Source organism: Octopus bimaculoides, chromosome 4 (genome assembly GCF_046866305.1).
Source record: "Octopus bimaculoides isolate indiv1 chromosome 4, ASM4686630v1, whole genome shotgun sequence".
NCBI classification, from domain to species: domain Eukaryota; kingdom Metazoa; phylum Mollusca; class Cephalopoda; order Octopoda; family Octopodidae; genus Octopus; species Octopus bimaculoides.
Window position 1 is genome coordinate 103,949,075 of NC_142931.1, and position 21,795 is coordinate 103,970,869.

General features: G+C 34.5%; 1 protein-coding gene across 2 annotated transcripts in view; it reads right to left on the reverse strand.

Moving 5' to 3' along the window:
* LOC106883773 (protein broad-minded) overlaps positions 1–21,795 on the reverse strand; it is a 263,530-nt gene that overhangs the window by 240,932 nt on the left and 803 nt on the right. Inside the window, exons 1-2 of one of the 2 annotated variants that reach the window (XM_089351130.1) lie at positions 21,322–21,749; positions 17,747–17,951 (exon numbers count right to left, since the gene is read on the reverse strand). In XM_089351130.1, the coding sequence (XP_089207256.1) occupies positions 17,747–17,940 (194 nt within the window). In that variant the 5' untranslated portion in view covers positions 17,941–17,951; positions 21,322–21,749. Of the gene's footprint in view, positions 1–17,746; positions 17,952–21,321; positions 21,750–21,795 lie in introns of those variants that run through there. The other variant, XM_089351129.1, reaches the window with a different exon arrangement.

The following is a 21,795-nucleotide window of genomic DNA, read 5'->3' on the forward strand; positions in this document are numbered from 1 at the left end:
TACAAACATAAATAAGCAGACATTGTGTATGCAATATATAAATAGTTCAGTCAGAATATGAGAATATGATGGAAATGAAACTTTGGTCAAAAAACAAATATCTTATTTAATTGAAAAACAAAGTCTTCTTGAGGATGTCTCTATAATGATGAATATGTTATTGGACTGCTGTATTTTACTTCGTTTATTGATCCTAGGAATAGCTAAGGCACTAAACTGTAAATCATGAAGTATCTAGTCATTATACTTGGCAGTTTGCCATTTGCACTACCTCATCCACTCTCTATTAAACAATATCAATAAAAACAACAACAACAATAATAATAATAATAATAATAATAATAATAATAATAATAATAATAATAATAATAATAATAATAATAAAAAATTTATTATGGTTGAATGGTGATGGTGGAACTTAAACATGAACATCACTTTCTATAGACCTCAATCAGTTAAACAGGAAAGAAATAGCATTGCCATTTCACAGTTGGGTGGTTGGTATTAGATAGGACATACAGCTATAAAAAGTATTGCTCTTAAAAAACAGAAAAACACTCAATTTTCAAAACCATCCACTTCCGGGGAAATAATTTGGCACTTTTATTTGCCAAATGATGCCACACCAGTGAGCAATCACAATATTTGATCAGTTAGTTTTGTCTATAAAACTTTCATTTTAGTTATTAACAGTCATTAATTTAAAACATGAGAGGTGTGGGACTTAGTATTACAGAAGAAAGACAGGAATTTGAATTAAAAAAACCATTACTTTATTTGTTTCACTTATCTTACCTATACACAAGAACATCAATAACATTTAACCACAAGTATTAAATATTGATTTCTTTATTTGGCATAAAGGCATAAACAGCGAGAAAAATAATATTTATAATAAACTTAAATAAAATACATGTATGTTGTTACATAATAAAATGAAGTAAAAAAAAATAAACGGTTCTGATAATATTGATTTCTCATAGTCGAACAAAACCACCTATCATTAATATAGAAGAAACAAGATTGTGTGATGATCATGATTTAGTTTTTTAATGCTCCAGAGAATCAGTGATACAAATGAACCAGCAATTATAACCAGTAATTAAAACCAAATTGTGAACTCAACAATTGACACTTATTCTATTCGTTCCACTATGTCTACCTGAAATCTACAATACCATCATCATCATCCTTTATTGTCTGTTCTCCATGCTGGTATAACCAGAGTGACAAGCAGGAGAGCTGTACCAGGTTCCAATCTGATTTGGCTTGGCTTCTTCTATTGGATGTTTATATAATGTTTATATATAGGTGCAGGAGTGGCTGTGTGGTAAGTAGCTTGCTTACCAACCATATGGTCCTGGGTTCAGTCCTACTGCATGGTACCTTGGGCAAGTGTCTTCTACTATAGCCTCGGGCCGACCAAAGCCTTGTGAGTGGATTTGGTAGACGGATTTGTATATGCATATGTATGTGTGTGTATATGTTTGTGTGTCTGTTTGTCCCCCCCAGCATCGCTTGACAACCAATGCTGGTGTGTTTACGTTCCTGTAATTTAGTGGTTCAGCAAAAGAGACTGATAGAATAAGTACTAGGCTTACAAAGAATAAGCTCTGGGGTCGATTTGCTCAACTATAAAGGCAGTGCACCAGATGGCAGCAGTCAAATGACTGAAACAAGTAAAAGAGTAGAGTATATTTAGAAATAAAAGTAAAACAAAAGTAACACCTCAACTAATGATAATGGATTCTTTGCTTCATTTTGGGATAAAAAGCTTGTTTCTTCATCCTAGCCAAGCCAACTATTCTCCCATTGTTACTTAAAGTAATCTTAGACCATATCTGTATCCTTCATTTTCCACCTGATATAGAACTTGAGTAATTGTAAGGAAGAGTCTGTAGGAGAAGACAACCTCCAAATAATGTATACCTATTCACTTTAACAAGTCATATTCAATTACCATCAAGCAAAGGCACAGTACTTGGCTGTGTTTAGTATTTCTTGCTAAAGGTAACAAACTTGTTATCTTTGGTTAGTTCTGTTCTTAATAGCACTGAACAAAAGATGTGAAACTGGGATAATATTGGTTTCAAATTTTGGAACAAGGCCAGCAATTTTGGAGAAGGAATTAAGTAGATTACATCAGCCCCAATGTTCAACTGGGACTCATTTTATTGACCTGAAAGGGATGAATGGCAAAGTTGAACTCAGCAGAATTTGAACTCAGAATGTAGGAATGGGTAAAATGCTGCTAAGCATTTAACCCAGGTGCTAATGATTTTGGCAGCTCACCACCTTATGAAACTGGGATAATATTGACATGTAATATCTACTGGCCTGAAAGATATCCTTTCTAGATTCATAAATATTGAGTCAATTTTGGTAGGGCACTAATAAAACTGTCTGAAAGAAGGTCATGATGTCAGCACTTCAATCATAACCCTAAACACAAGAAAATTTTGAAGTTAGCTCTAGAAGTCTAACAAGTCACTTATTTAATATTATCCTACTACTAGACATGGCTGTGTGGTAAGAATATAGCCTCAGGCTGACCAAAGCCTTGTGAGTGGATTTGATAGATGGAAACTGAAAGAAGCCCATCATGTATATGTATATCTCCATGTATGTGTGTGTTTGTGTTTATTTTCTGTCACTGCTTGACAACTGATGCTGGTGTGTTTAAATCCATGTAACTTAGCAGTTCAGTAAAAGAGACTGACAGAATAAATACCAGGCTTAAAAAAAAAAGTACCAGGGTCGATTCATTCGACTAAAAATTCTCCATGGTAGTGCTCCAGTATGACCACAGTCTAATGACTGATACAAGATAAAAAGTAAGATATAAAAGATATTGCATACAACAATGAGCTGGTGGTATATATTGATGGTATATATTTACAATTAGGACAGCTGAACCAACAGCTGGAAGACCTTAGTGAACCTGATGTCATTTAAAGATGAGATCAGATCTCATTTAACTCTCTTCTTACCATATTTCTGTTGGCATGAACTACCTTTTGTTTCAATTAATTTTGAAAATAATGAAGAATTTATTAAAATAACTTTATCACTGTTAAGCTGGTGAATGAAACAAATTAACATGGAAGTTTACATTTTATCTTTTACTTGTTTTTGTCATTAGACTGTGGCTATGCTGAGGCACCGCTTTGAAGAATATTTAGTTGAATGCCTGGTACCTATTCTATCAGCCTCTCTTGCTGAATTGCTAAGTTATGGGGATGTAAAAACACCATCACCAGTTGTCAAGTGGTAGTAGTGGGAGACAGACAGACACAAAGACACACACACACACACATATATATATATATATATATATATATATGTGTGTGTGTGTGTGATGGGCTTCTTTCAGTTTCCATCTACCAAATCCACTCACACGGCTTTGGTTGGCCCGAGGCTATAGTAGAAGATATTTGGCCAAGATGTCACACTGAACCCAGAACCATGTGGTTGGGAGGAAGCTTCTTACCACATAGCCACACCTGCTGAAGAATTTAATTTAGATCATTTTAAAACAAGAAATTTGTATCATAGAACCAGAAGTGATCTCAGATGGGTTGGTAATAAAAAAGGATTAAAAAATTCTGCAATCATAATCTTCTCTAATTCCAACACTATATCAATGCATATTTGAAATACTATTTCAACCATATTAAAATATTATTGAGACAAATGGTCAAAGAAAATATCTACAATAAGCCCTATTGTCTACTTCTTGAAGATTAGCTCTTGTTTTCCTGATGAAAACTTGGTTGTCTGTGGCAAATAGTATCAAATAATTGCTGTTTTGTTAATTAGATAAATAATCTTATATGAGTTATACTAACATTAATTTTATAATTCCCAAAAGAGCAAAAGACAATAATGCATATTATGTGAGATTTATAATTCATCTAGCAATGATTCTATTCATTGTAACTCAACTGATATATCAAATATTCCCGATTATTATCAATTGTTTAATAACAGCTTCCTTTCAAATCATTTTTTGTTTGTTTGTTTGTTTTTAGTTAATTAGTGAAGTGGGTGATGGTCAGTGCCTATTGTCTTTGTAATGAGATCAATGTTACAGATATTTAGTTCAAACTTCTGCAGATCTTGTGTCATTTGTAGGAAAACTGAGGTAGCAACATATTACACAGAGTCGTAGCTTTGAGTACTGATGGCTCAGTACTTTGTCTAGCATTTCAACACTAGGTTCTTTATCTAGTGTCTGTTGAGTTTGATTTGTTTTGAAGCTTATATATATATATATATATATATATTTTCGAGTGAGATCGTTGCCAGTGCCCCTGGACTGGCTCTTGTGCGGGTGGCACATAAAAGACACCATTTTGAGCGTGGCCGTTTTCGTGCGGGTGACACGTAAAAGCACCCACTACACTCTCTGAGTGGTTGGCGTTAGGAAGGGCATCCAGCTGTAGAAACTCTGCCAAATTAGATTGGAGCCTGGTGTTGCCATCCGGTTTCACCAGTCCTCAGTCAAATCGTCCAACCCATGCTAGCATGGAAAGCGGACGTTAAACGATGATGATGATGATGATGATATATATGTATATATAAAATAAAACAGAGTTAAAGAAGTGATTTTAAATTCTCAATCGCAGAATAATGCTAATAATATAGCCTGAACAGGATAAACTACCCCTATTTTGCAGAGAAAAGTGTAGGTGGCTAGCTGTGGACCCGAACTCACATCCCCGTGATTACATGTCATGATGCTTTGACCGATTAAGCTAAACTACCCACTACAAATTCCTCTGCAAATTAAGATATATAAATCTCGCTTTATGAGACTATTTTATTCCACATGGGTAGAAATGTAGACATTAAAGAATGGACATAACAGGGAACTTACAAAAGTTCCTCACTAGTTTGAGCTATATTCTCTCTATAAAAACAAGAGAATTTTTGAACTCCAATCAGATGCAAGACAGTTCCAGCATGGTCCATGTCTTTCTAGCTCAACTTTTGAAAATCAAAGATATCTGCGAAACTGGTTAAGTCTTTAAATAAAATTCTAAGCCAATCCTAGTGTATTCTCAACTTTTATATATATATATATATATATATATTAATAGTAATAGTAAGACAACAAAAGAATGAATGAGACCTCAATATTATGTAAACAGAGGAATTTATCTGTAATATAATATGTGACAATTATTCGGTTGCCATAATAAAACTTAGAGTTTTGGATGTCGGGGTGGAAATCTGCTCCGGCACCTCGTTAGTTATTAAGACTAACTGACGAGATGCCGGAGCAGATTTCCTCCCCGACATCCGAAACTCAGAGTTTTATTATGGCAACCAAATAATTGTCACATATTACAGATATATATATATATATATATATATATATATATATATATAGATATAAAACAAAAATATGTTATAGAATTTTATTAGTAAACACCATTAAATTTTAAAACAGATAGTAAAATTTTGTGTATAATTATATTTTCCTGGTAGTCAAATAGTATGTTAGATAAACTTCTCTAAACACTGCTACAGCTTTACTAACAAAAATTGCCTTTCTGTATTATAAATATCACTTAGTCTCATATTCCACTAAATATTTTGTCGTCTTCTCAAAAATTGATAGAACTCAATCATCTTCAAGTTACTTATTGTTAATGTTCAAAATGTTAGTGAAGCCTCATAGTTCTGATAACCCACATAAACTAACTTGACTTCCCATCATTCCATTTCATTGGCATGCTTGGTATAAGAAAAATATTGAGATATAAACCACTTCTTTAACAAATACACAGAAAAAAGGAATCTGTTTCAGCATTTACATCTATTTGTAATGATATACATAAATATATATGGTGATATTTATAGTGATATACCAATTTGTAGTGGTATTATAATGATATACATGTTAGCAATGATATATGTAATGATATACCTATTTACAGTAATATGCGTAAAGATATTTGTGATGATATACTTATTTGTAGTGAGCCACTAAACCTTTTTCTATTTTCTCTCCTTGTTTATGTCTGTGTTCCTTTCTGTTGAAGAGCGTAGGCTCAAAACGTAAAAGACTTCTCACTTCCCGAGCATTAAACTAATACATCTGTTTGTTGTTTACACACCTGTCTTCGTCTGTTTTTTTTTTTTTTGTAAATTATCACCATATATCTATTTATCATGATATATGTAATAATATACTAATTTGTAGTGACATATATAACGATATATCTACATGCAATGCTATCTATAAGGATATACCTATTTCTAATGATATTTGTAACGATGTGCTGATATATTTTATTCAGGTTTTGAACAACTTACAATAAAGTACCATATCGACTTATCCCCCTTTACTGTTCAACCCTTTAGTATTTAAACAGGCCATTACCAGCTCAAATATTCTAAGTGTTTTATGCTAAAACTGACCAGATCCAACCCCTCACACCTACCCTATAATGTCATTCCAAAAATATACAAATACACTACTGAAATCTTGAAGCTACAAGATAATGCATGATTAATTCAAAACAATATAAATAAACAAGCATTACATTTGACTAAGAAATCTGAATGCTAAAGTGTTAAAAACCTTACATCATCATCATCGTCTTACTAACTTGAAGAAACTTAACATAAGAGGAAGGTTTTAAAATCTTAATTTCTCTGTTCATGATTTGATTGAACTAAAATATGATGTATAAATATAAACATTGAGACTTGTACATGCAACATTCTCAGTGTTGCAGCACCAAATATTTTATCAATTAAATTCATATAATCCTCTGTTCTTGTAAGTACAACATAAAATTGAACATCCACAATTGCTAGTTCTGATCAAAATAAGAACTTTGTAAAATGAATGTCATTAAGGTTTATTAATGGTCATTGTGTTGTAGATTAATGGACATTGTACTGAAGGGAAAATTGCTTTTGGCATTTAATGGAAAGTTGTGCTGAGTCACTAATATGAATACTGAATTACATTTTCCCTGTAGGTCTTTTACTGCTAATTTTACCATTCAGTAAACCTTTTGGGATCAATTTTCTTTGTAGTATAAACTGCTCCTATTTCGTAGTAGTACAAATTGCCCTTATTTCTTAGTAGTTCAAACTGCATTGGTTTAAAATTTAAGTGAACTGGTATTGGTCGTGTTGCTTGATTTTCAGAGTCAGATCCTGCATACTGTGTTCTCTTCTCTGACGATCTGGTGGAGTGACCACTTGTTGATCGCTCGTGTTGGTTGACCAAGTCTCATGGTCATGGTGGATGAGGAAGTATCTTGTGGAGATGGGAACTGACTAGGACACTGCTTGGAGATTGCCCAAGATGACCTGAGCAATGTGCTGCAATGGCACATGCCTCCATACCTGACCTAGCACTGGTATCTTTTGTCTTTTATCTGTTTCAAACATTAGACTGCGACCATGTTGGGGCAGTGCACTGAAGAACTTTTTAGTCGAATGAATCGACCCCAATACTTTTTTTTTTAAAGCCAGGTACTTATTCTATCAGTCTCCTTTTGCTGAACTGCAAAGTTACAAGGACTTAAATAAACCAACACCAGTTGTCAAGCAGTGATGGATAACAAATGCAGACACAAAGACACACACATACAACAGGCTTCTTTCAGTTTCTGTCAACCAAATCTGCTCATAAGGCCTTGGTTAGCCCAAGGCTATAGTAGAAGATACTTGCCCAAAGTACCATGCAGTGAGACTGAATCCAGAACCATGTGGTTGGGAAGCAACCTTCTTAACACACAGCCATGCCTAAATCTATTAGAAAAGCTGATCATATCATTTGGCTCACAGTCCCATATTTTATCATATAATTTCATGGATATTTCATGGATATTTCAATAACTTGCTCTGTGTTGCATGTGTATCATTTATCTAATATAGATAGTTTGATATGTATGTTTCTGACTGAGATTATTTAATCTGAGTGAGATTATCTACATGCAAAGTAAAGTTGAAGAAATATCTATCTTTGGCCTCTAAATACTAGTCAAATAACATCCAAACCAGTTAGCTATTAATAGTGTCCTAGAAGTTTACCTCTTGCTGTTGTTTGGAACTTAGTAGGGCTACTTGATGAGAGCTGACTATGAAAGGCATTCCAACTATGATCATCCCAACTTTTCAGATATGTATCTCAGGCTACTTTATCCATTATGTCCTTCCTTTTCTTTCATTAGCTGTCAGGGTGTAATTTGAAGGAGAATTTGCTGTTATTTCTAGCAATGACTATAGAGAAGATCATCATTTAGTTTGTGACATTTGCATGAGCTCCTGTATGTGTACGTGACTATGTATGTGTATGCCACTGTGTTATCAAAATGTATTCATACAAGCCTAACTGAGTTCCATGTTTTGAAGATGAAAAAAATAAAAGAAAAATTGTCTGGTTTCATTAAAGAATGAATTTATAATGAAAACAACATCATATACAAATGAAATTTGCATATTTTAACTCTACAACAAATTGGAAGATGGTGATTAAGTATGAAAGCAAATACAAAGTGTGATGTATTGCAATAGCATATAATACATTATATAAACTGAAAGGATGTAACACTCTTTTTCTCTCTCATAACGGTATACACACACATAAATGTGTATATGTGAGTATATATACTGATTGTTATGAACCCCACCTAAATATAGGATATTATTTATCCATGTGTTTTCTCTCTATGTGTATACATATAGCATATATACTATATACATACCAACACAAATATGTATCTTTTTAGCAAGCTCTTTCTCAAACACACACAGGCACCCTCACACACACACATATATGAACTTATGACAACTGTAAATACAGGAAACAGAAGATGAAATAATTGTAATTATTAAATATTTAAAGAAAGGAAATTTGTATGAAGAGTATTAAAATAGAGAAACATCAAAAACATAAAGAATTATTTAAAACTGTAGGAAAGTAATATTAAGTGCGTTTTAGATAAAATATTTATTTTAAACGATATTATGCTGTGAATTGTAATACATCAGTCAAGGAACATTAACAGACAAAGAAACACCTGACTTAAAGAGATGCAACATTAAGGTAGCCATCTGTTTACATTCAAACATTTAATATCTACAACACATTTACTGAAATCAGGTAATCTTTGCAGTAAATGGTGTTAGGGTGGATGATATATTGATTTGTAATGATTTCTATCTTGTTGTGTAAGATTATTTCATTGAATGTATGGATAGGTGGATGATTTATTAAATACTGACTCAGGGTTACAGATTTGGTGAAACTGTTAAAGAGAATAGGATGGGATGCCTTGGTGTATCTGCACTGAATCTTTGTGGTGTAGTGAACTGTGATGACACTGACGTCAAACTATTGGTCCTAGCCCTTCCTTTGGATTACAATGGTGGCATGGCAAAGAGGTATATGCTGGACTTCCATAAAGAATCTTGTACAAGTCTGCACTTGGATGGAGGAAAACTTTCTTGGTGCAGATCTATGACTTCATCAGACACATGGAAGCCCTATATTTTTATAATGCACACAACCTCCTCATCTACATTCACCCTTATAATGTAGGACAGCACTGGATTCCTCACTACTCAATCCACTCCATCACCCTTAACAGTCTTTCACTTTTTCTCAATTATTCTTGACATTAATTTTGCCATCCATTATTCCCCCAACATAAACCCATCTGTTACTCTCTCCAGTACTACCCTCTCACAATAATAAATCTATTCCTCCCATTCAACTTCTCTCAACACCTCACCAAAATTCATCTTTCTCTCTCTTTATGCAGTAAGAGCTCTTTAATCTTGTGAGTTACAAAGCAACATAACTAGTGATGGTGCCATGTAAACAGCCCCCAGTACACTATACAAAAATAGTTGGTGTTATGAAGGGCATGTAGTCATAGAAACCATGCCAAAACTGAAATGTGGAGCAAGATATAACCCATCACATACTATCAAATCAAACCATGCCAACATGGAACATGAATGTAGAACGATGATGGTGAGCTGTATATTATGGTGGAGTGAAAATAAAAAAAATTGTGGAAATTGAAAATGTTTGAGGGCTAAAATGTTGCTATATTTGATCACTAGAAAAATGCTAAATTTTTGCTGAGATCAATCAAGGGCATTTACTCCCTCAAGCCCCCTAAACTCTGAAAATGGGGGATGTTTGTAAATATTTTACAATACAGAGCTTGGGAAGAGGAAGGGTTGGTTGAAGGAGTAAATGCCCTTGACTGATCTAAGTGAAAATTTAGCGTTTTTCTAGTAATAATTATATAGCAAAATTTTAGGTCCCAGGCATTTTCAACTTCCACAATATTTTATTTTCACTCCACCCTAGCTTATACAATCTATATACCCACACACACATACATGTGTGTTAGGGTGGAGTGAAAATAAAATATAGTGGAAATTGAAAATGTCTGGGACCTAAAATTTTGCTATACATTTTTATTAGAAAAACGCTAAATTTCTGCTTAGATCAGTCTGCTACTGTCAAAAATTTACAAAAATCCCATTTTGACAAGAGAAATGTCAAAAACAGTGACTTCCAAATGAGCACAGATGTAATCAAACACACAGACATGCATGCATACAGACACACACACACACAGAGAAATATCTACAATGGACTTCTTTTCAGTTTCTGCCTACTAAATCTACTCACAAGGCTTTGTTTGGACCAAATCTATAGTAGGTGCCATGTAGTGGGACTGTGCCTAAACCCACAAGTGCAATCTTATGCCTGCTCGTGTGTATAAAATATACTCACATGTATTGATGAGTACTATCTCCATCTCCTATCTTTCATCATCATTATCATTTAATGTCTACTCTCCAGGCTGGCATAGGTTGGATGGCTCCATAAGATCTAGCAAGTTAGAGGACTACATTAGTTTTGGCATGGTTTCTGCAGCTGGACGTCCTTCCTAATGTCAACTACTTAGGTAAATGAATCATAGGAAGACTGAGGAGATGGGTCACACCTCTAGGTCCATTCAGAGCTTGACCCAGAATCATGAATAAGGCCATATGGACATGAAACTGGGAACCCCTTATCATGCCTTTGGAGGGAAAAGAGGAAACAAGTAATTGGGTATGGCCTACCCTTTCCGTCTAGAGTGAAAACCAATGTCCTCAGGATCTTTCTTCAGATACTCAAGGAAACCTTTCCCTTGCAGTATAAGTACCAATCATTTTAAATAGAAATACAATCAAGTTATCCTACTCCACCACACCTAACATGGCTCACATTGCAGCTGCATCTAATAGGTTGAAACTTGCAACATATGTGCAGGTCTGCTTTGGGGAAACAGTGGATTCCTGAGGCTTCCTCTTGAGTTAACCCCAACCTACATTATGCAACACCCTGGTGTGAGTCCCAAGAGAACCTGCAATGGTGAGAGGAACCATGTAGTAGGTACACTATCCATTTGCAAGCAAATCTGTAGAATTAAATGTTACGTTAGGTTGTGATGTTGTGATCAATCCTTCTATAAGATTGGCGAAAGTAACAGGAACCTATTCCAATATATTTCTAGCTTAAATATTTTATAGATTCTTCATTCTATTTGATGTCACAGTTATGTAGCCATTTCCTGGTACAAAGTAGAGCTTGGAGTGTAAAATATTGTATGAGTTCACACATAAATACCAGAGAAACTTGTGGAGACCCAGGATGAAGTACTGAAGGCCAATCTCAAAACATTAAACCTTACAAAGGAGATGACAGAGGACCGAGATATGTGGCACATTGCTGTTCTCAAGAAGACCTGCCCACCACAACAGAATTTAAATCTTGAAACTAAAGTGCCACATAAAAAGCATTGGTGTGGGAGCTGGTGCCATGTAAAAAAACATCCAGTACACTCTGCAAAGTGGTTGGTATTGGGAAGGGCATCTAGCTGTAGAAACCATGCCAGGACAGACTATGGAACCTGGTATGACTCGTAGCCTTGCCAGTACCTGACAATCCATCCAAACTGTACCAGCATGGAAATGGATGTTTAATGTTGATGATGATAATCTGGAATTCATGTTTATTCATTATTTATCTGCAGTATTCACTGTGTCACCTCCTTCTCCCTTATTCTTCAGTACTTCCTCCCTTCTCTTGCTCTCTCTCTCAGTCATCTCTCCTAATTTATTTATTCAGTAACATCAGAAAACTACTCTCTTTACCAGAAACACCACATATCATATTTTCTCTTCCTCATGACATTGCAATTTGTTCCACTTTTGAGCTGTTTTAACCCTTTAGTATTCAGATTAATTTATCAAATGTAATCTTTATTCATCCACATTTTTAAAAATTAATAATGTAGTATCTTGTAGCTTCAAGATTTTGAAAAGGTGATTACTCTTTTACTCTTTTTTACTCTTTTACTTGTTTCAGTCATTTGACTGCAGCCATGCTGGAGCACCACCTTTAGTCGAGCAATTCGACCCCAGGACTTATTCTTTGGAAGCCTAGTACTTATTCTATTGGTCTCTTTTGCCGAACCACTAAGTTACGGGGATGTAAACACACCACCATGGGTTGTCAAGCAATGTTGGGGGGGACAAACACAGACACACAAACACATATATGTATATATGTACATATACATATATATGACGAGCTTCTTTCAGTTTCCGTCTACCAAATCCACTCACAAGGCTTTGGTCGGCCCGAGGCTATAGTAGAAGACACTTGCCCAAAGTGCCACGCAGTGGGACTGAACCCGGAACCATGTGGTTGCTAAGCAAGCTACTTACTACACAGCCACTCCTGCGCCTTGTTTATTTTTAGAATGGCATTGTAGGGTAGGTGTGAGAGGTTGGATCTGGCCAGTTTCAACATAAAACAGGATATTTGGGCTAAATATGGCTGGCTTAAATGCTAAAGGGTTAAAGCCATACATGTTTATCAATTGTGAAATATTCTAATTTTTTTTTTTTTTTTTAGTCTAAACACAAGACTCTGTTGGTAGAAAAATATATTGGACTGAATTAATCCCAGTACATTACTGGTTATTATTTTATGGATATCAGACAAGTAAAAGAAAAATAGAACCCATGTAGTTATGGCTGATGCTGGTGCGTGTAAATGGCACTTGTGCTAGAGGCACATATTACACTCTTGGAGTGGTTGGCATTAGGAAGGACATTCAGCAGTAGAAACCATGCCAAATCATTTTGGAACCTGGTGTAGCTCTCCAGCTTACCAATTTCAATCAAACTGTCTAACCCATGCCAGCATGAAAAGCAGATGCTACATGAAGATAATGTGGCCGAATCCATTGTCATGCCTACATTGAAAAACATCATCCAAGCCATGCCAACATGGAAAATGCATGTAAAGTGATGATGATGATGATGATTATGATGAGTCTTGTACTTTGAATATATTTTGGTAGCAATGTAATGCCTATAATTCCAATACATGTAAATTTTATTAATCATCAATCCTGAGTGAAGATGTGTTATGAGATGACAATACAAGATATCACTGGTAGAAATAAACAAAGAAAACAGGGTAGAAACTAGGAGCTAACAGCTAAGATCTTTATGTGGTTGATAATAAAATCTGTAGCAGCATTTACAATTAATACACCAGAAATTATCTGATTTGAGCTTATTTTTGTTGTTGTTTACCACTTGACCAACCTTGACCCAGCAGACCTATCATCAACAGCATTCCAGCAGTGACCATCCCTCCTTATCAAGATACAGTGGTGGTGTGAAGGATATTTGGCTGCTATTTAAAACGATGAGGATGAATGCTATCTTTAACTGAATCTTTTTAGAAAAACACTCAAGGTAAATAAATACAACAGCCAAAAGAAACTGTGTTTAAGAAAGTTGAAAATAATGACCTTTGTTTTTGTTGGTATTGTTTTTATAATCTTACAATAATGGAAGAATACAGCAAACAGTTTATATTTAGATTTCTAGATGCTACTTATGTGTGTTATCTTTGATTGCTAGGTAAATACTAGCATTTACCAAAGCAAGCAAACATAATGCAAGATCTAAGAACAAATTTCATTTCAGGGCATGGTTTATTTATAAGGTTAAATGAAACCAAGTGTTTTCGGTTAGTCTGATATCACTTGGAATAATCAGAGGATAAGGGGTGTCTTTCTTTCTGTTTTTTTTTTTTTTTTTTTTTTTTTTAAGACCAGTGGAGAAAATAGAACAGAAACACAAGCAACATGATCAGCTACAGCTCACTGGAGAGCAGCAGTACAATGAAATATAGACACTATAAGAACACTAAGAAGACAATGAAAGCTTTGTATGAACAGTGGAATCATTGGTATTAACATGCTTCATTTGAATAGAGACAAAAATAGAAGTTTCTATTGAATCAGATGGCATTATTAGTTTGGTCAGTGTAGCATTACTAAATTTACAGATCAATCAGGTAGATATGAAATACATATCAAAGAAAAGACATAAAAATAAACATAAAAGCTAATTTAGTTACAAAGGGTGTTGTGGAATACAATGGACGATTCATATGTAAGAACGAGGTTACCGTTGCAAATATATCCTATATCTCCATACATTCTGTAACAAATGAGATAATCACTAACAAAAGGTATATAAACAAGGGAGAGACTTGGAAAAGATAATGGAAGTTTAATCCTGCACACCAGCATATATGGCTACACTCTGGTTATCAAACAATAACAGGATAAAGAAAAATGTTTGTACTGTTTTGTAAAGGGGTACTGCATGTCTTTATTATTCTCTTGAAACAAAAAGACACCCACCCACAACCAAAAAATAAATAAAAAATAAAACAACCATATAAAAGAAATAAAAAAACAGTATGTCTCTCTCTGTACATATAGTGTGCAAGTGTGGCTGTGTGGTAAGAAGCTTGCTTCCCAGCCACATGGTCCCGGGTTCAGTCCCACAGTGTGGTATCTTGGGCAAGTGTCTTCTACTATAAGCTCAGGTCAACCAAAACCTGGTGAGTGGATTTGGTAGATGGAAGCTAAAAGAAGCCCATTGTGTGTGTGTGTGTGTGTGTGTGTATATATATATATATATATATATATATATATTGGGTCATCCCATAAGTAATGTGGTTTGTTTTTATACTTCTTTTATTTTTCAAAATTAAGATGAACAAAATTCTGTTTTAATCTAAAATATACTCTCCTTCATTTGCTACAATGCTCTTCCATCAATCTGGTAGACTTGCAAGGCCCCTCTTCCAAAATTCACATGTCTGTGATGAAAAATACTCTTCCAGTACTTTTCTGACCTCATCTACAGAATTCATATTTTTTCGTCCAAATGATTTTGAAGACTGTGGAATAAATGATAATCAGATGGGGCAATGTTCAACGAATATGGTGGGTAGGGCATTGTTTCCCATTCAAACCACTCCAGCCTTTGGAATGTCATCTTCACTGCATGTAGCCGAGCATTATCCTGATGGAAGAACACCTTTCATATTGAAACCAAAGACGGTCGTTTTTCTTCTAGCACTAAGTTAATCTGCTCTCAGTAGATCTCATCTGTTACCTTTGGTTTGGATTTAAAAGTTCAAAGTGGACTAAAGCCACCAAACAGATAACAACACCTTATGTGGGTAAAGACTTTCCCTACCCACTGTCTTTAATGCTTGACATTTTTATAGAGAACACATTTCTCATCACCAGTCACTATTTGGTCCAAAACGGATTCATTCGTGAGACATGACAGCAAAGAAGAGTACACATTCAATCTCTGTGCATGATTAGACTCAGAAAGTTTGTGAGAAACCCACTGATTCAATCTGCTGACTTTTCCAATGGCACACAGATGTTGATGAATGGTTGAATGACCAAGTTTCTCTGCTAGTTCCTCAACAGTTACGATGGGATTTTGTTCCACCAGGGTTTGCAGGACATTCTCGTTAAGCTCTACAGATCTTCCAGGGTGAGGCTTGTTTTCTAGGCTGTAGTTCATGGCTCAGAATTTCTAGAACCACCGTTGACACTGGCATACGCTTATTGTCCAATCCCCATATACTGCATTAATATCCCTTGCATTGTTGCTTTTATTGAACTCATAAAGCAAAATATGCCAAATATGCTCCTTTGTCACTGCCATTATAGCTTTGAAAAAATAACTTAAAATCGAACTGCACTCTTCAAAACTTATATTAAGAATAAGAACATGGTAAAATTTCTACCTGCTTTTATAGCATGTTGATGCAGGTAGTTTATCCTTTCCGCTTCCAACTTTTAGTTCATACAATTGAAAAAAAACGCATTATTTATGGGATACCCAATATATATACATATACAGGGTATCCACAAAGTCTGGGTACATGGGGATTAACACATACTTTAAGAAATTATCATTTCTTATAATTAATTGTTTATGCTATGATTTTATTTACTCTATGTACCCAGACTTTGTGGACACCCTGTATATGTCTATACCTATGTGTGTCTGTCTTTGTCTCTGTGTTTGTCCCCCACCACTGCTTGACAACCGATAGAATAAGTACCAGGCTTTAAAAACAAAAATTAGTCGTGAGGTCAATTTGTTTGACTAAAAACTCTTCAAGGCAGTGCCCCAGCATGGCTTCAGTCAAATGACTGAAACAAGTAACAGGTAAAGATAAAAAAGGTGTGTATATCAAATGTGATATGTTACTGCATTTCACACAGAGTATCAACAGAAATGACAAAATTAGTACAATCTGTAGCAGTGTTAATTTATCAGAAAACACAAAGTGAAAATATCTAGTAATGATGTAGTTGATATCTTGGTCTTTTACTCTTCTACATCCAAAAACTAAAAAACTTTTCCCCATTTTCTTTTTCTTAAAAGTTTCGTCAATTCACTGGATTTCTTGTTCGTAAGTTTTTTCTACAAACTCTGAAACCACAATTTAAATTGGATATTGATTGGTGATGGGTTATAAAATAAATATGTTATCAACACTGAATAAATTAGCACCTAATAAAATTATGGTGTCTAATCCATCTGATTCTCAAGGAGAGAGAGAAAGGCAGAAAGAGAGAGAATGGAAAAGAGTGAGAGGTATCAGCATGTTCTTTTAGATTAAAGTATCAGTGGAAAACTAATTGAAGATCAGATTCTATGGCCATAGAAATTGGTAACTTATTTTTGATAATGTTTTCATATTATTTATATCTTTTATTCAGTCTAGCAGTTGGATGGTCTCTTAACATTATGCTCTGCTCTCTAATCACTTCTTGGTTTTCTCTTTCTTCGCTGAATTGTAACCATCGCATTATAAAAATCAAAGAAATACTAAAGCGACATGAGAAAGCAAAATAAAGAAAAAAGAAAAATTCTAAGGGAAATGTCATGTATGTTTTGAAGTTTCAGTAAAGGTTACTGTCATTTTATTAATCCTAAACATTAATTATGATGAAGGTCAAACTAAACAGGCAACGTTAACAACTCACAGCTACTTGCAAGTTGTATTTTTTTTTCAAAAAAGCCATTAAAAAACTGACTTAATTAAACATACTTATTTCTAAAATCATTAACATTTAATTAATAATTTGAATTTTAAAGAATGATAAAAAGAATTAAATAAATGCAATTATAATAATTTACAGAGGAATTTAAACTTCATATTTTTCTGCAAAAAAAATCAAAAGTAGTTTAGATAAAACAAGAAATGGAAATCATCTAAAAGTAATAATAACAAACACTAAAAAAAAAAAAACTCCAAAGAAATCAAATAAATGAGAAAGTTGTGCATAACCTGTGGAAGTTATCGTTATATTCCTCAAGGTGCCGTAGTGTTTCTTCAACTTGTTGAAGAGATCTAGCATCATGGATGTATGGTTCCAAACAAATGAATAATTGTTTGATTCTCTTCACCAGTTCACCTGAACTGTCAAGTTTCTCTTCCATCCTAGAGAATTCAGTTCGGTCGTCTGCAGCTGGTGCAGCCATCTCTTCACACTCTGTTGAAAATTAACAACATTTCTAAAGAATATAACACTGAAACATACCAATCTTGCTTTTTTTTTTTTTAACATTGTTGTTTTTATTTAAAAGTTGAAAAAAGAACAGGGAAAATTGGTAAAAAAAAACAAGAAAATTAAATAATAACAAAAAATGTAAGAAGTTACATAAATTGAAAGTGTTTAAGTTGTATAGTTATATAAGATTTACAAACTTGTGTATTATGGGATGTATGTGCACTGATCAAAGAGGTTTAGAGATTGTACAAGAGAAAATGAGAATGAAAGAGTGTTAGTAGGAACTGAAAAACCAAAGCAACAAACTGAAGGGGTAAGGGTAGGAGAAAGGGACAGCAATGTATATGGAGATTAACCTTTTAGAATTTAAACTGGTCATATCAATGAATGTCAGTCAGTCAAATGGATTTATTTCTTTAGGATGTAGTTTTGAATGTCTGTGTAGAAGTCTGTACCATTTCAAAGTATGTGGGATTTTTAATTATTAATTAAAACTTAATATTTCTGAGTCTTGAAGAAGAAACCTAGTTTTTGAGGTGCAGTTCTAGGACTGTAAAGCCTAATTTTTTCAATGACTGAGTATTTTGGTTGTAAATTCATAGTCAGAGTGCTTTTCTTTTTAATAATTATAGCAATTAAGGTGGCAAGCTGGCAGAATCATTAACAAGCTGGGCAAAATACTTAGCACATTTCATCTGTTTTTATGCTCCGAGTTCAAATTCTGCTGAGGTTCACTTTACTTTTAATCGTTTTGGAGTTGATAAAATCAATTGAGTGCTGGGGTTGGTGTATTCGACTTAATCCCTCCCCAAAATTTGAAACCAATAATTACAGCAATTGTTTTGGTGTTGTCTAAAATTGTACTCTGAAGTTGGAAACTGTCTTCAGAGTTTTAGATAATAAATATGGAATTATACTTGCAACAAACAAACAAAAGAAAAAAAAAATCACTTTAATACTAAGCCAAATTCCTGATAACCAAAATCTCACTTGCTACTAAAATTAACACAAGACTATTATTCTTTTCATGTTACAGTAACTTTCTTGGTTGAAGACTCATAATTACTATACTAACATATTGTGTCCATATATTATCTAGATTTCACTTTCTAGAGCCAGTCATATATTTCTTAATGAGAATCAAATGCTAATGTAGGGGACACCTGTAAATAGTGACACTACTGTATATCATCATTATTTTAACATCCACCTTTCCCCATGCTTGTAGGGATTAGACGGAGTTTATTGAGTCAGAATTTCTATGGTTGGATGCCCTTCCTGTTGCCAACCCTTACCTGCTTCTAAGCCAAACATGTTTGCACAAAATATCGACTTCAAGTTTTGGCACAAGGCCAGCAACATCAGGCAAGTGGGTAAGTTGATTACATCAACCCCCCCCCCCCCCAGTACTCAGCCTGTACTTATTTTACTGACCTTGAAAGGATGAAAGGCAAGTCGACCCTGGTGGTATTTGAACTCACAACATAAAGACAGACGAAATGCCACTAAACATTTTGGCCAGTGTGGTAACAATTCTGCCAGTTTACCACCATGTTTTCACAGAATAGTGACAATTAATGACATTCATATCCAACATTATGTGATATCAAGACAAGGAGATACAAACTTGTATATACATATATATATACATGACGGGCTTCTTTTAGTTTCTGTCTACCAAATACATTCACAAGGCTTTGGTTAGTTCAGGGTTACAGTGGAAGATACTTGTCCAAGGTGCTGTGCAGTGGAACTGAACCTGAAATTATGAGGTTGGGAAGCAAACTTCTTAACAACACAACCATGTCTGCACCAGTATAATTGACAGATATCTCATTACTTCATAGTTCTCCTTTGGGCCTAGAATGGGCAACAGAGAAACACTAACATTACACCCAGAGACACACTCTGCATTCAAGCCAAATAATAAAGTTGGTGTTAACATACTGTAGTGGTATTTTATATTTTGTCTCGCCACATTCTAATTTCAATTGATTTTCATAAATTCAAATTTTGGGGTTATTCCTATGCTTTTTTAATCCACAATTCATCTGTAAACTTAAGATCATTTCTCTTCATCACCAGAATTGTAATAATTAAGTTTCTTATATCATTATATTCAGTATGTTAATACTAACCCTACCATTTAGTTTTCTTACAGAGAGTGCCCCTGGGTATTCCCACCCACTCAATTTTTCTTTTAACCCTTTAGCATTTAAACTGGCCTCAGCAGGCCCAAACATTCTGCCTGTTTTATGTTCAAACTAACCAGATCCAGCCTTTCACACCTACCCTACGATGTCATTCGAAAGAATAAACAATGCATCTTTGAAATCTCGAACATGACAATACATGATTAATTCAAAACAATGTGAATAAATAAGCATTACATTTGGTAGAGAAATTTTAATGCTAAAGGGTTAAGCTATCTTATCTCAAAGCGTTTATTAGCAACATAAGAAGACCCATCCTCTACAGAGGAAGTGTTAAGGTGGCATCCCCTGGTGAAGAGGATTGACTTGCAAGAGTCCTGTGCTGGTGCCATGTAAAAGATGCTTGTGTCAGTGCCACATAAAAGGCACTTGTGTCAGTACCATGTAAAAGCACTTGTGTCAATGGTATGTTAAAAGCACCCAGCACACACTATAAAGTGTTTAGCATTCGGAAGGGCATCCAGCTGTAGAAACCAAGCCAAATCAGACCGGAACCTGGTGTAGCTTCCCAGTTCTAGGCAAACCATCCAACCCATGCCAGCATAGAAAACAGATGTTAAAAGATGATGGTGACGATGGTGTGTGTGTATGTGTGTGTGTGTGTGTATATATATATATATATATATATATATATATATATATATATATATTACCACACAGCCATATATATATGTTTGTGTGTGTGAGGCAAGAAGGTTTGTTCTGAATGATGACATGGTTCTGGGTTCAGTCCCATTACATGATACCTTGTGCAAGTGTCTTCTACTGTAGACTAAGGCCAACCTTGTGAGTAGATTTGGCAGGCAGAAACTGAAAAAACCTTGTCTTATGTGTATAAGAGATGCTTCAATTTTTCTAAAAGTGAATAAAATGAATAAAATAATGATACATACACGTGTACTTGTACCTGATGAACAAAATGAATAATAGTAATATGTCAAATATTTTGTACGTGAATTTTGGCCCCTCCCTCTCTCTCTCTATATATATATGTATGTGTATGTGTGCGTGTGTACATGTATACGTCTCCTTGTTTTGACATTACATAATAATTGTAAATGAATGTCACAGTCAAACAAGCAGTGACATTCATTTTTAATATTCTATGCAAACATGTATGGTCATGGAGCAAATATTACCTTATTTGGAAACAGGTGAGGGTTGGTTATAGGAAGGGCATCTGGCCATAGAAAATCTGCCTTAAACTCGCTTTGGTGCAGGTAAGCATGGAAAAGTGGAAGTTAAATGATGATTTCATATATGAATATTTTTATCTGGCAAAACTAATAAGGAAGATACTTTGTTGAGGAGTTGTAATAAGTCTGAAACAGAATTACACTTATCTCACGTTACTGTCAAAATCAGAATCACTTCCAATTTCAATGCCACAACCTCTGGCTTTAATTTCAGGAGTTGTCTGCCTTGCCTTTCTTCACCAGAATTGATCATTAAATTAACGAGTCTTTCACGTTATCATACTTATAATTAATAAAAATTTGTTGGCCTACTGCATATGCTAGCATCAACTATATGAGCTGTTGAAATGATTGCTGCTGACCACAAATGTTAGGAAAAAATGTACTGACCAAAAATGATGGCAGGAGTTTCGTTGA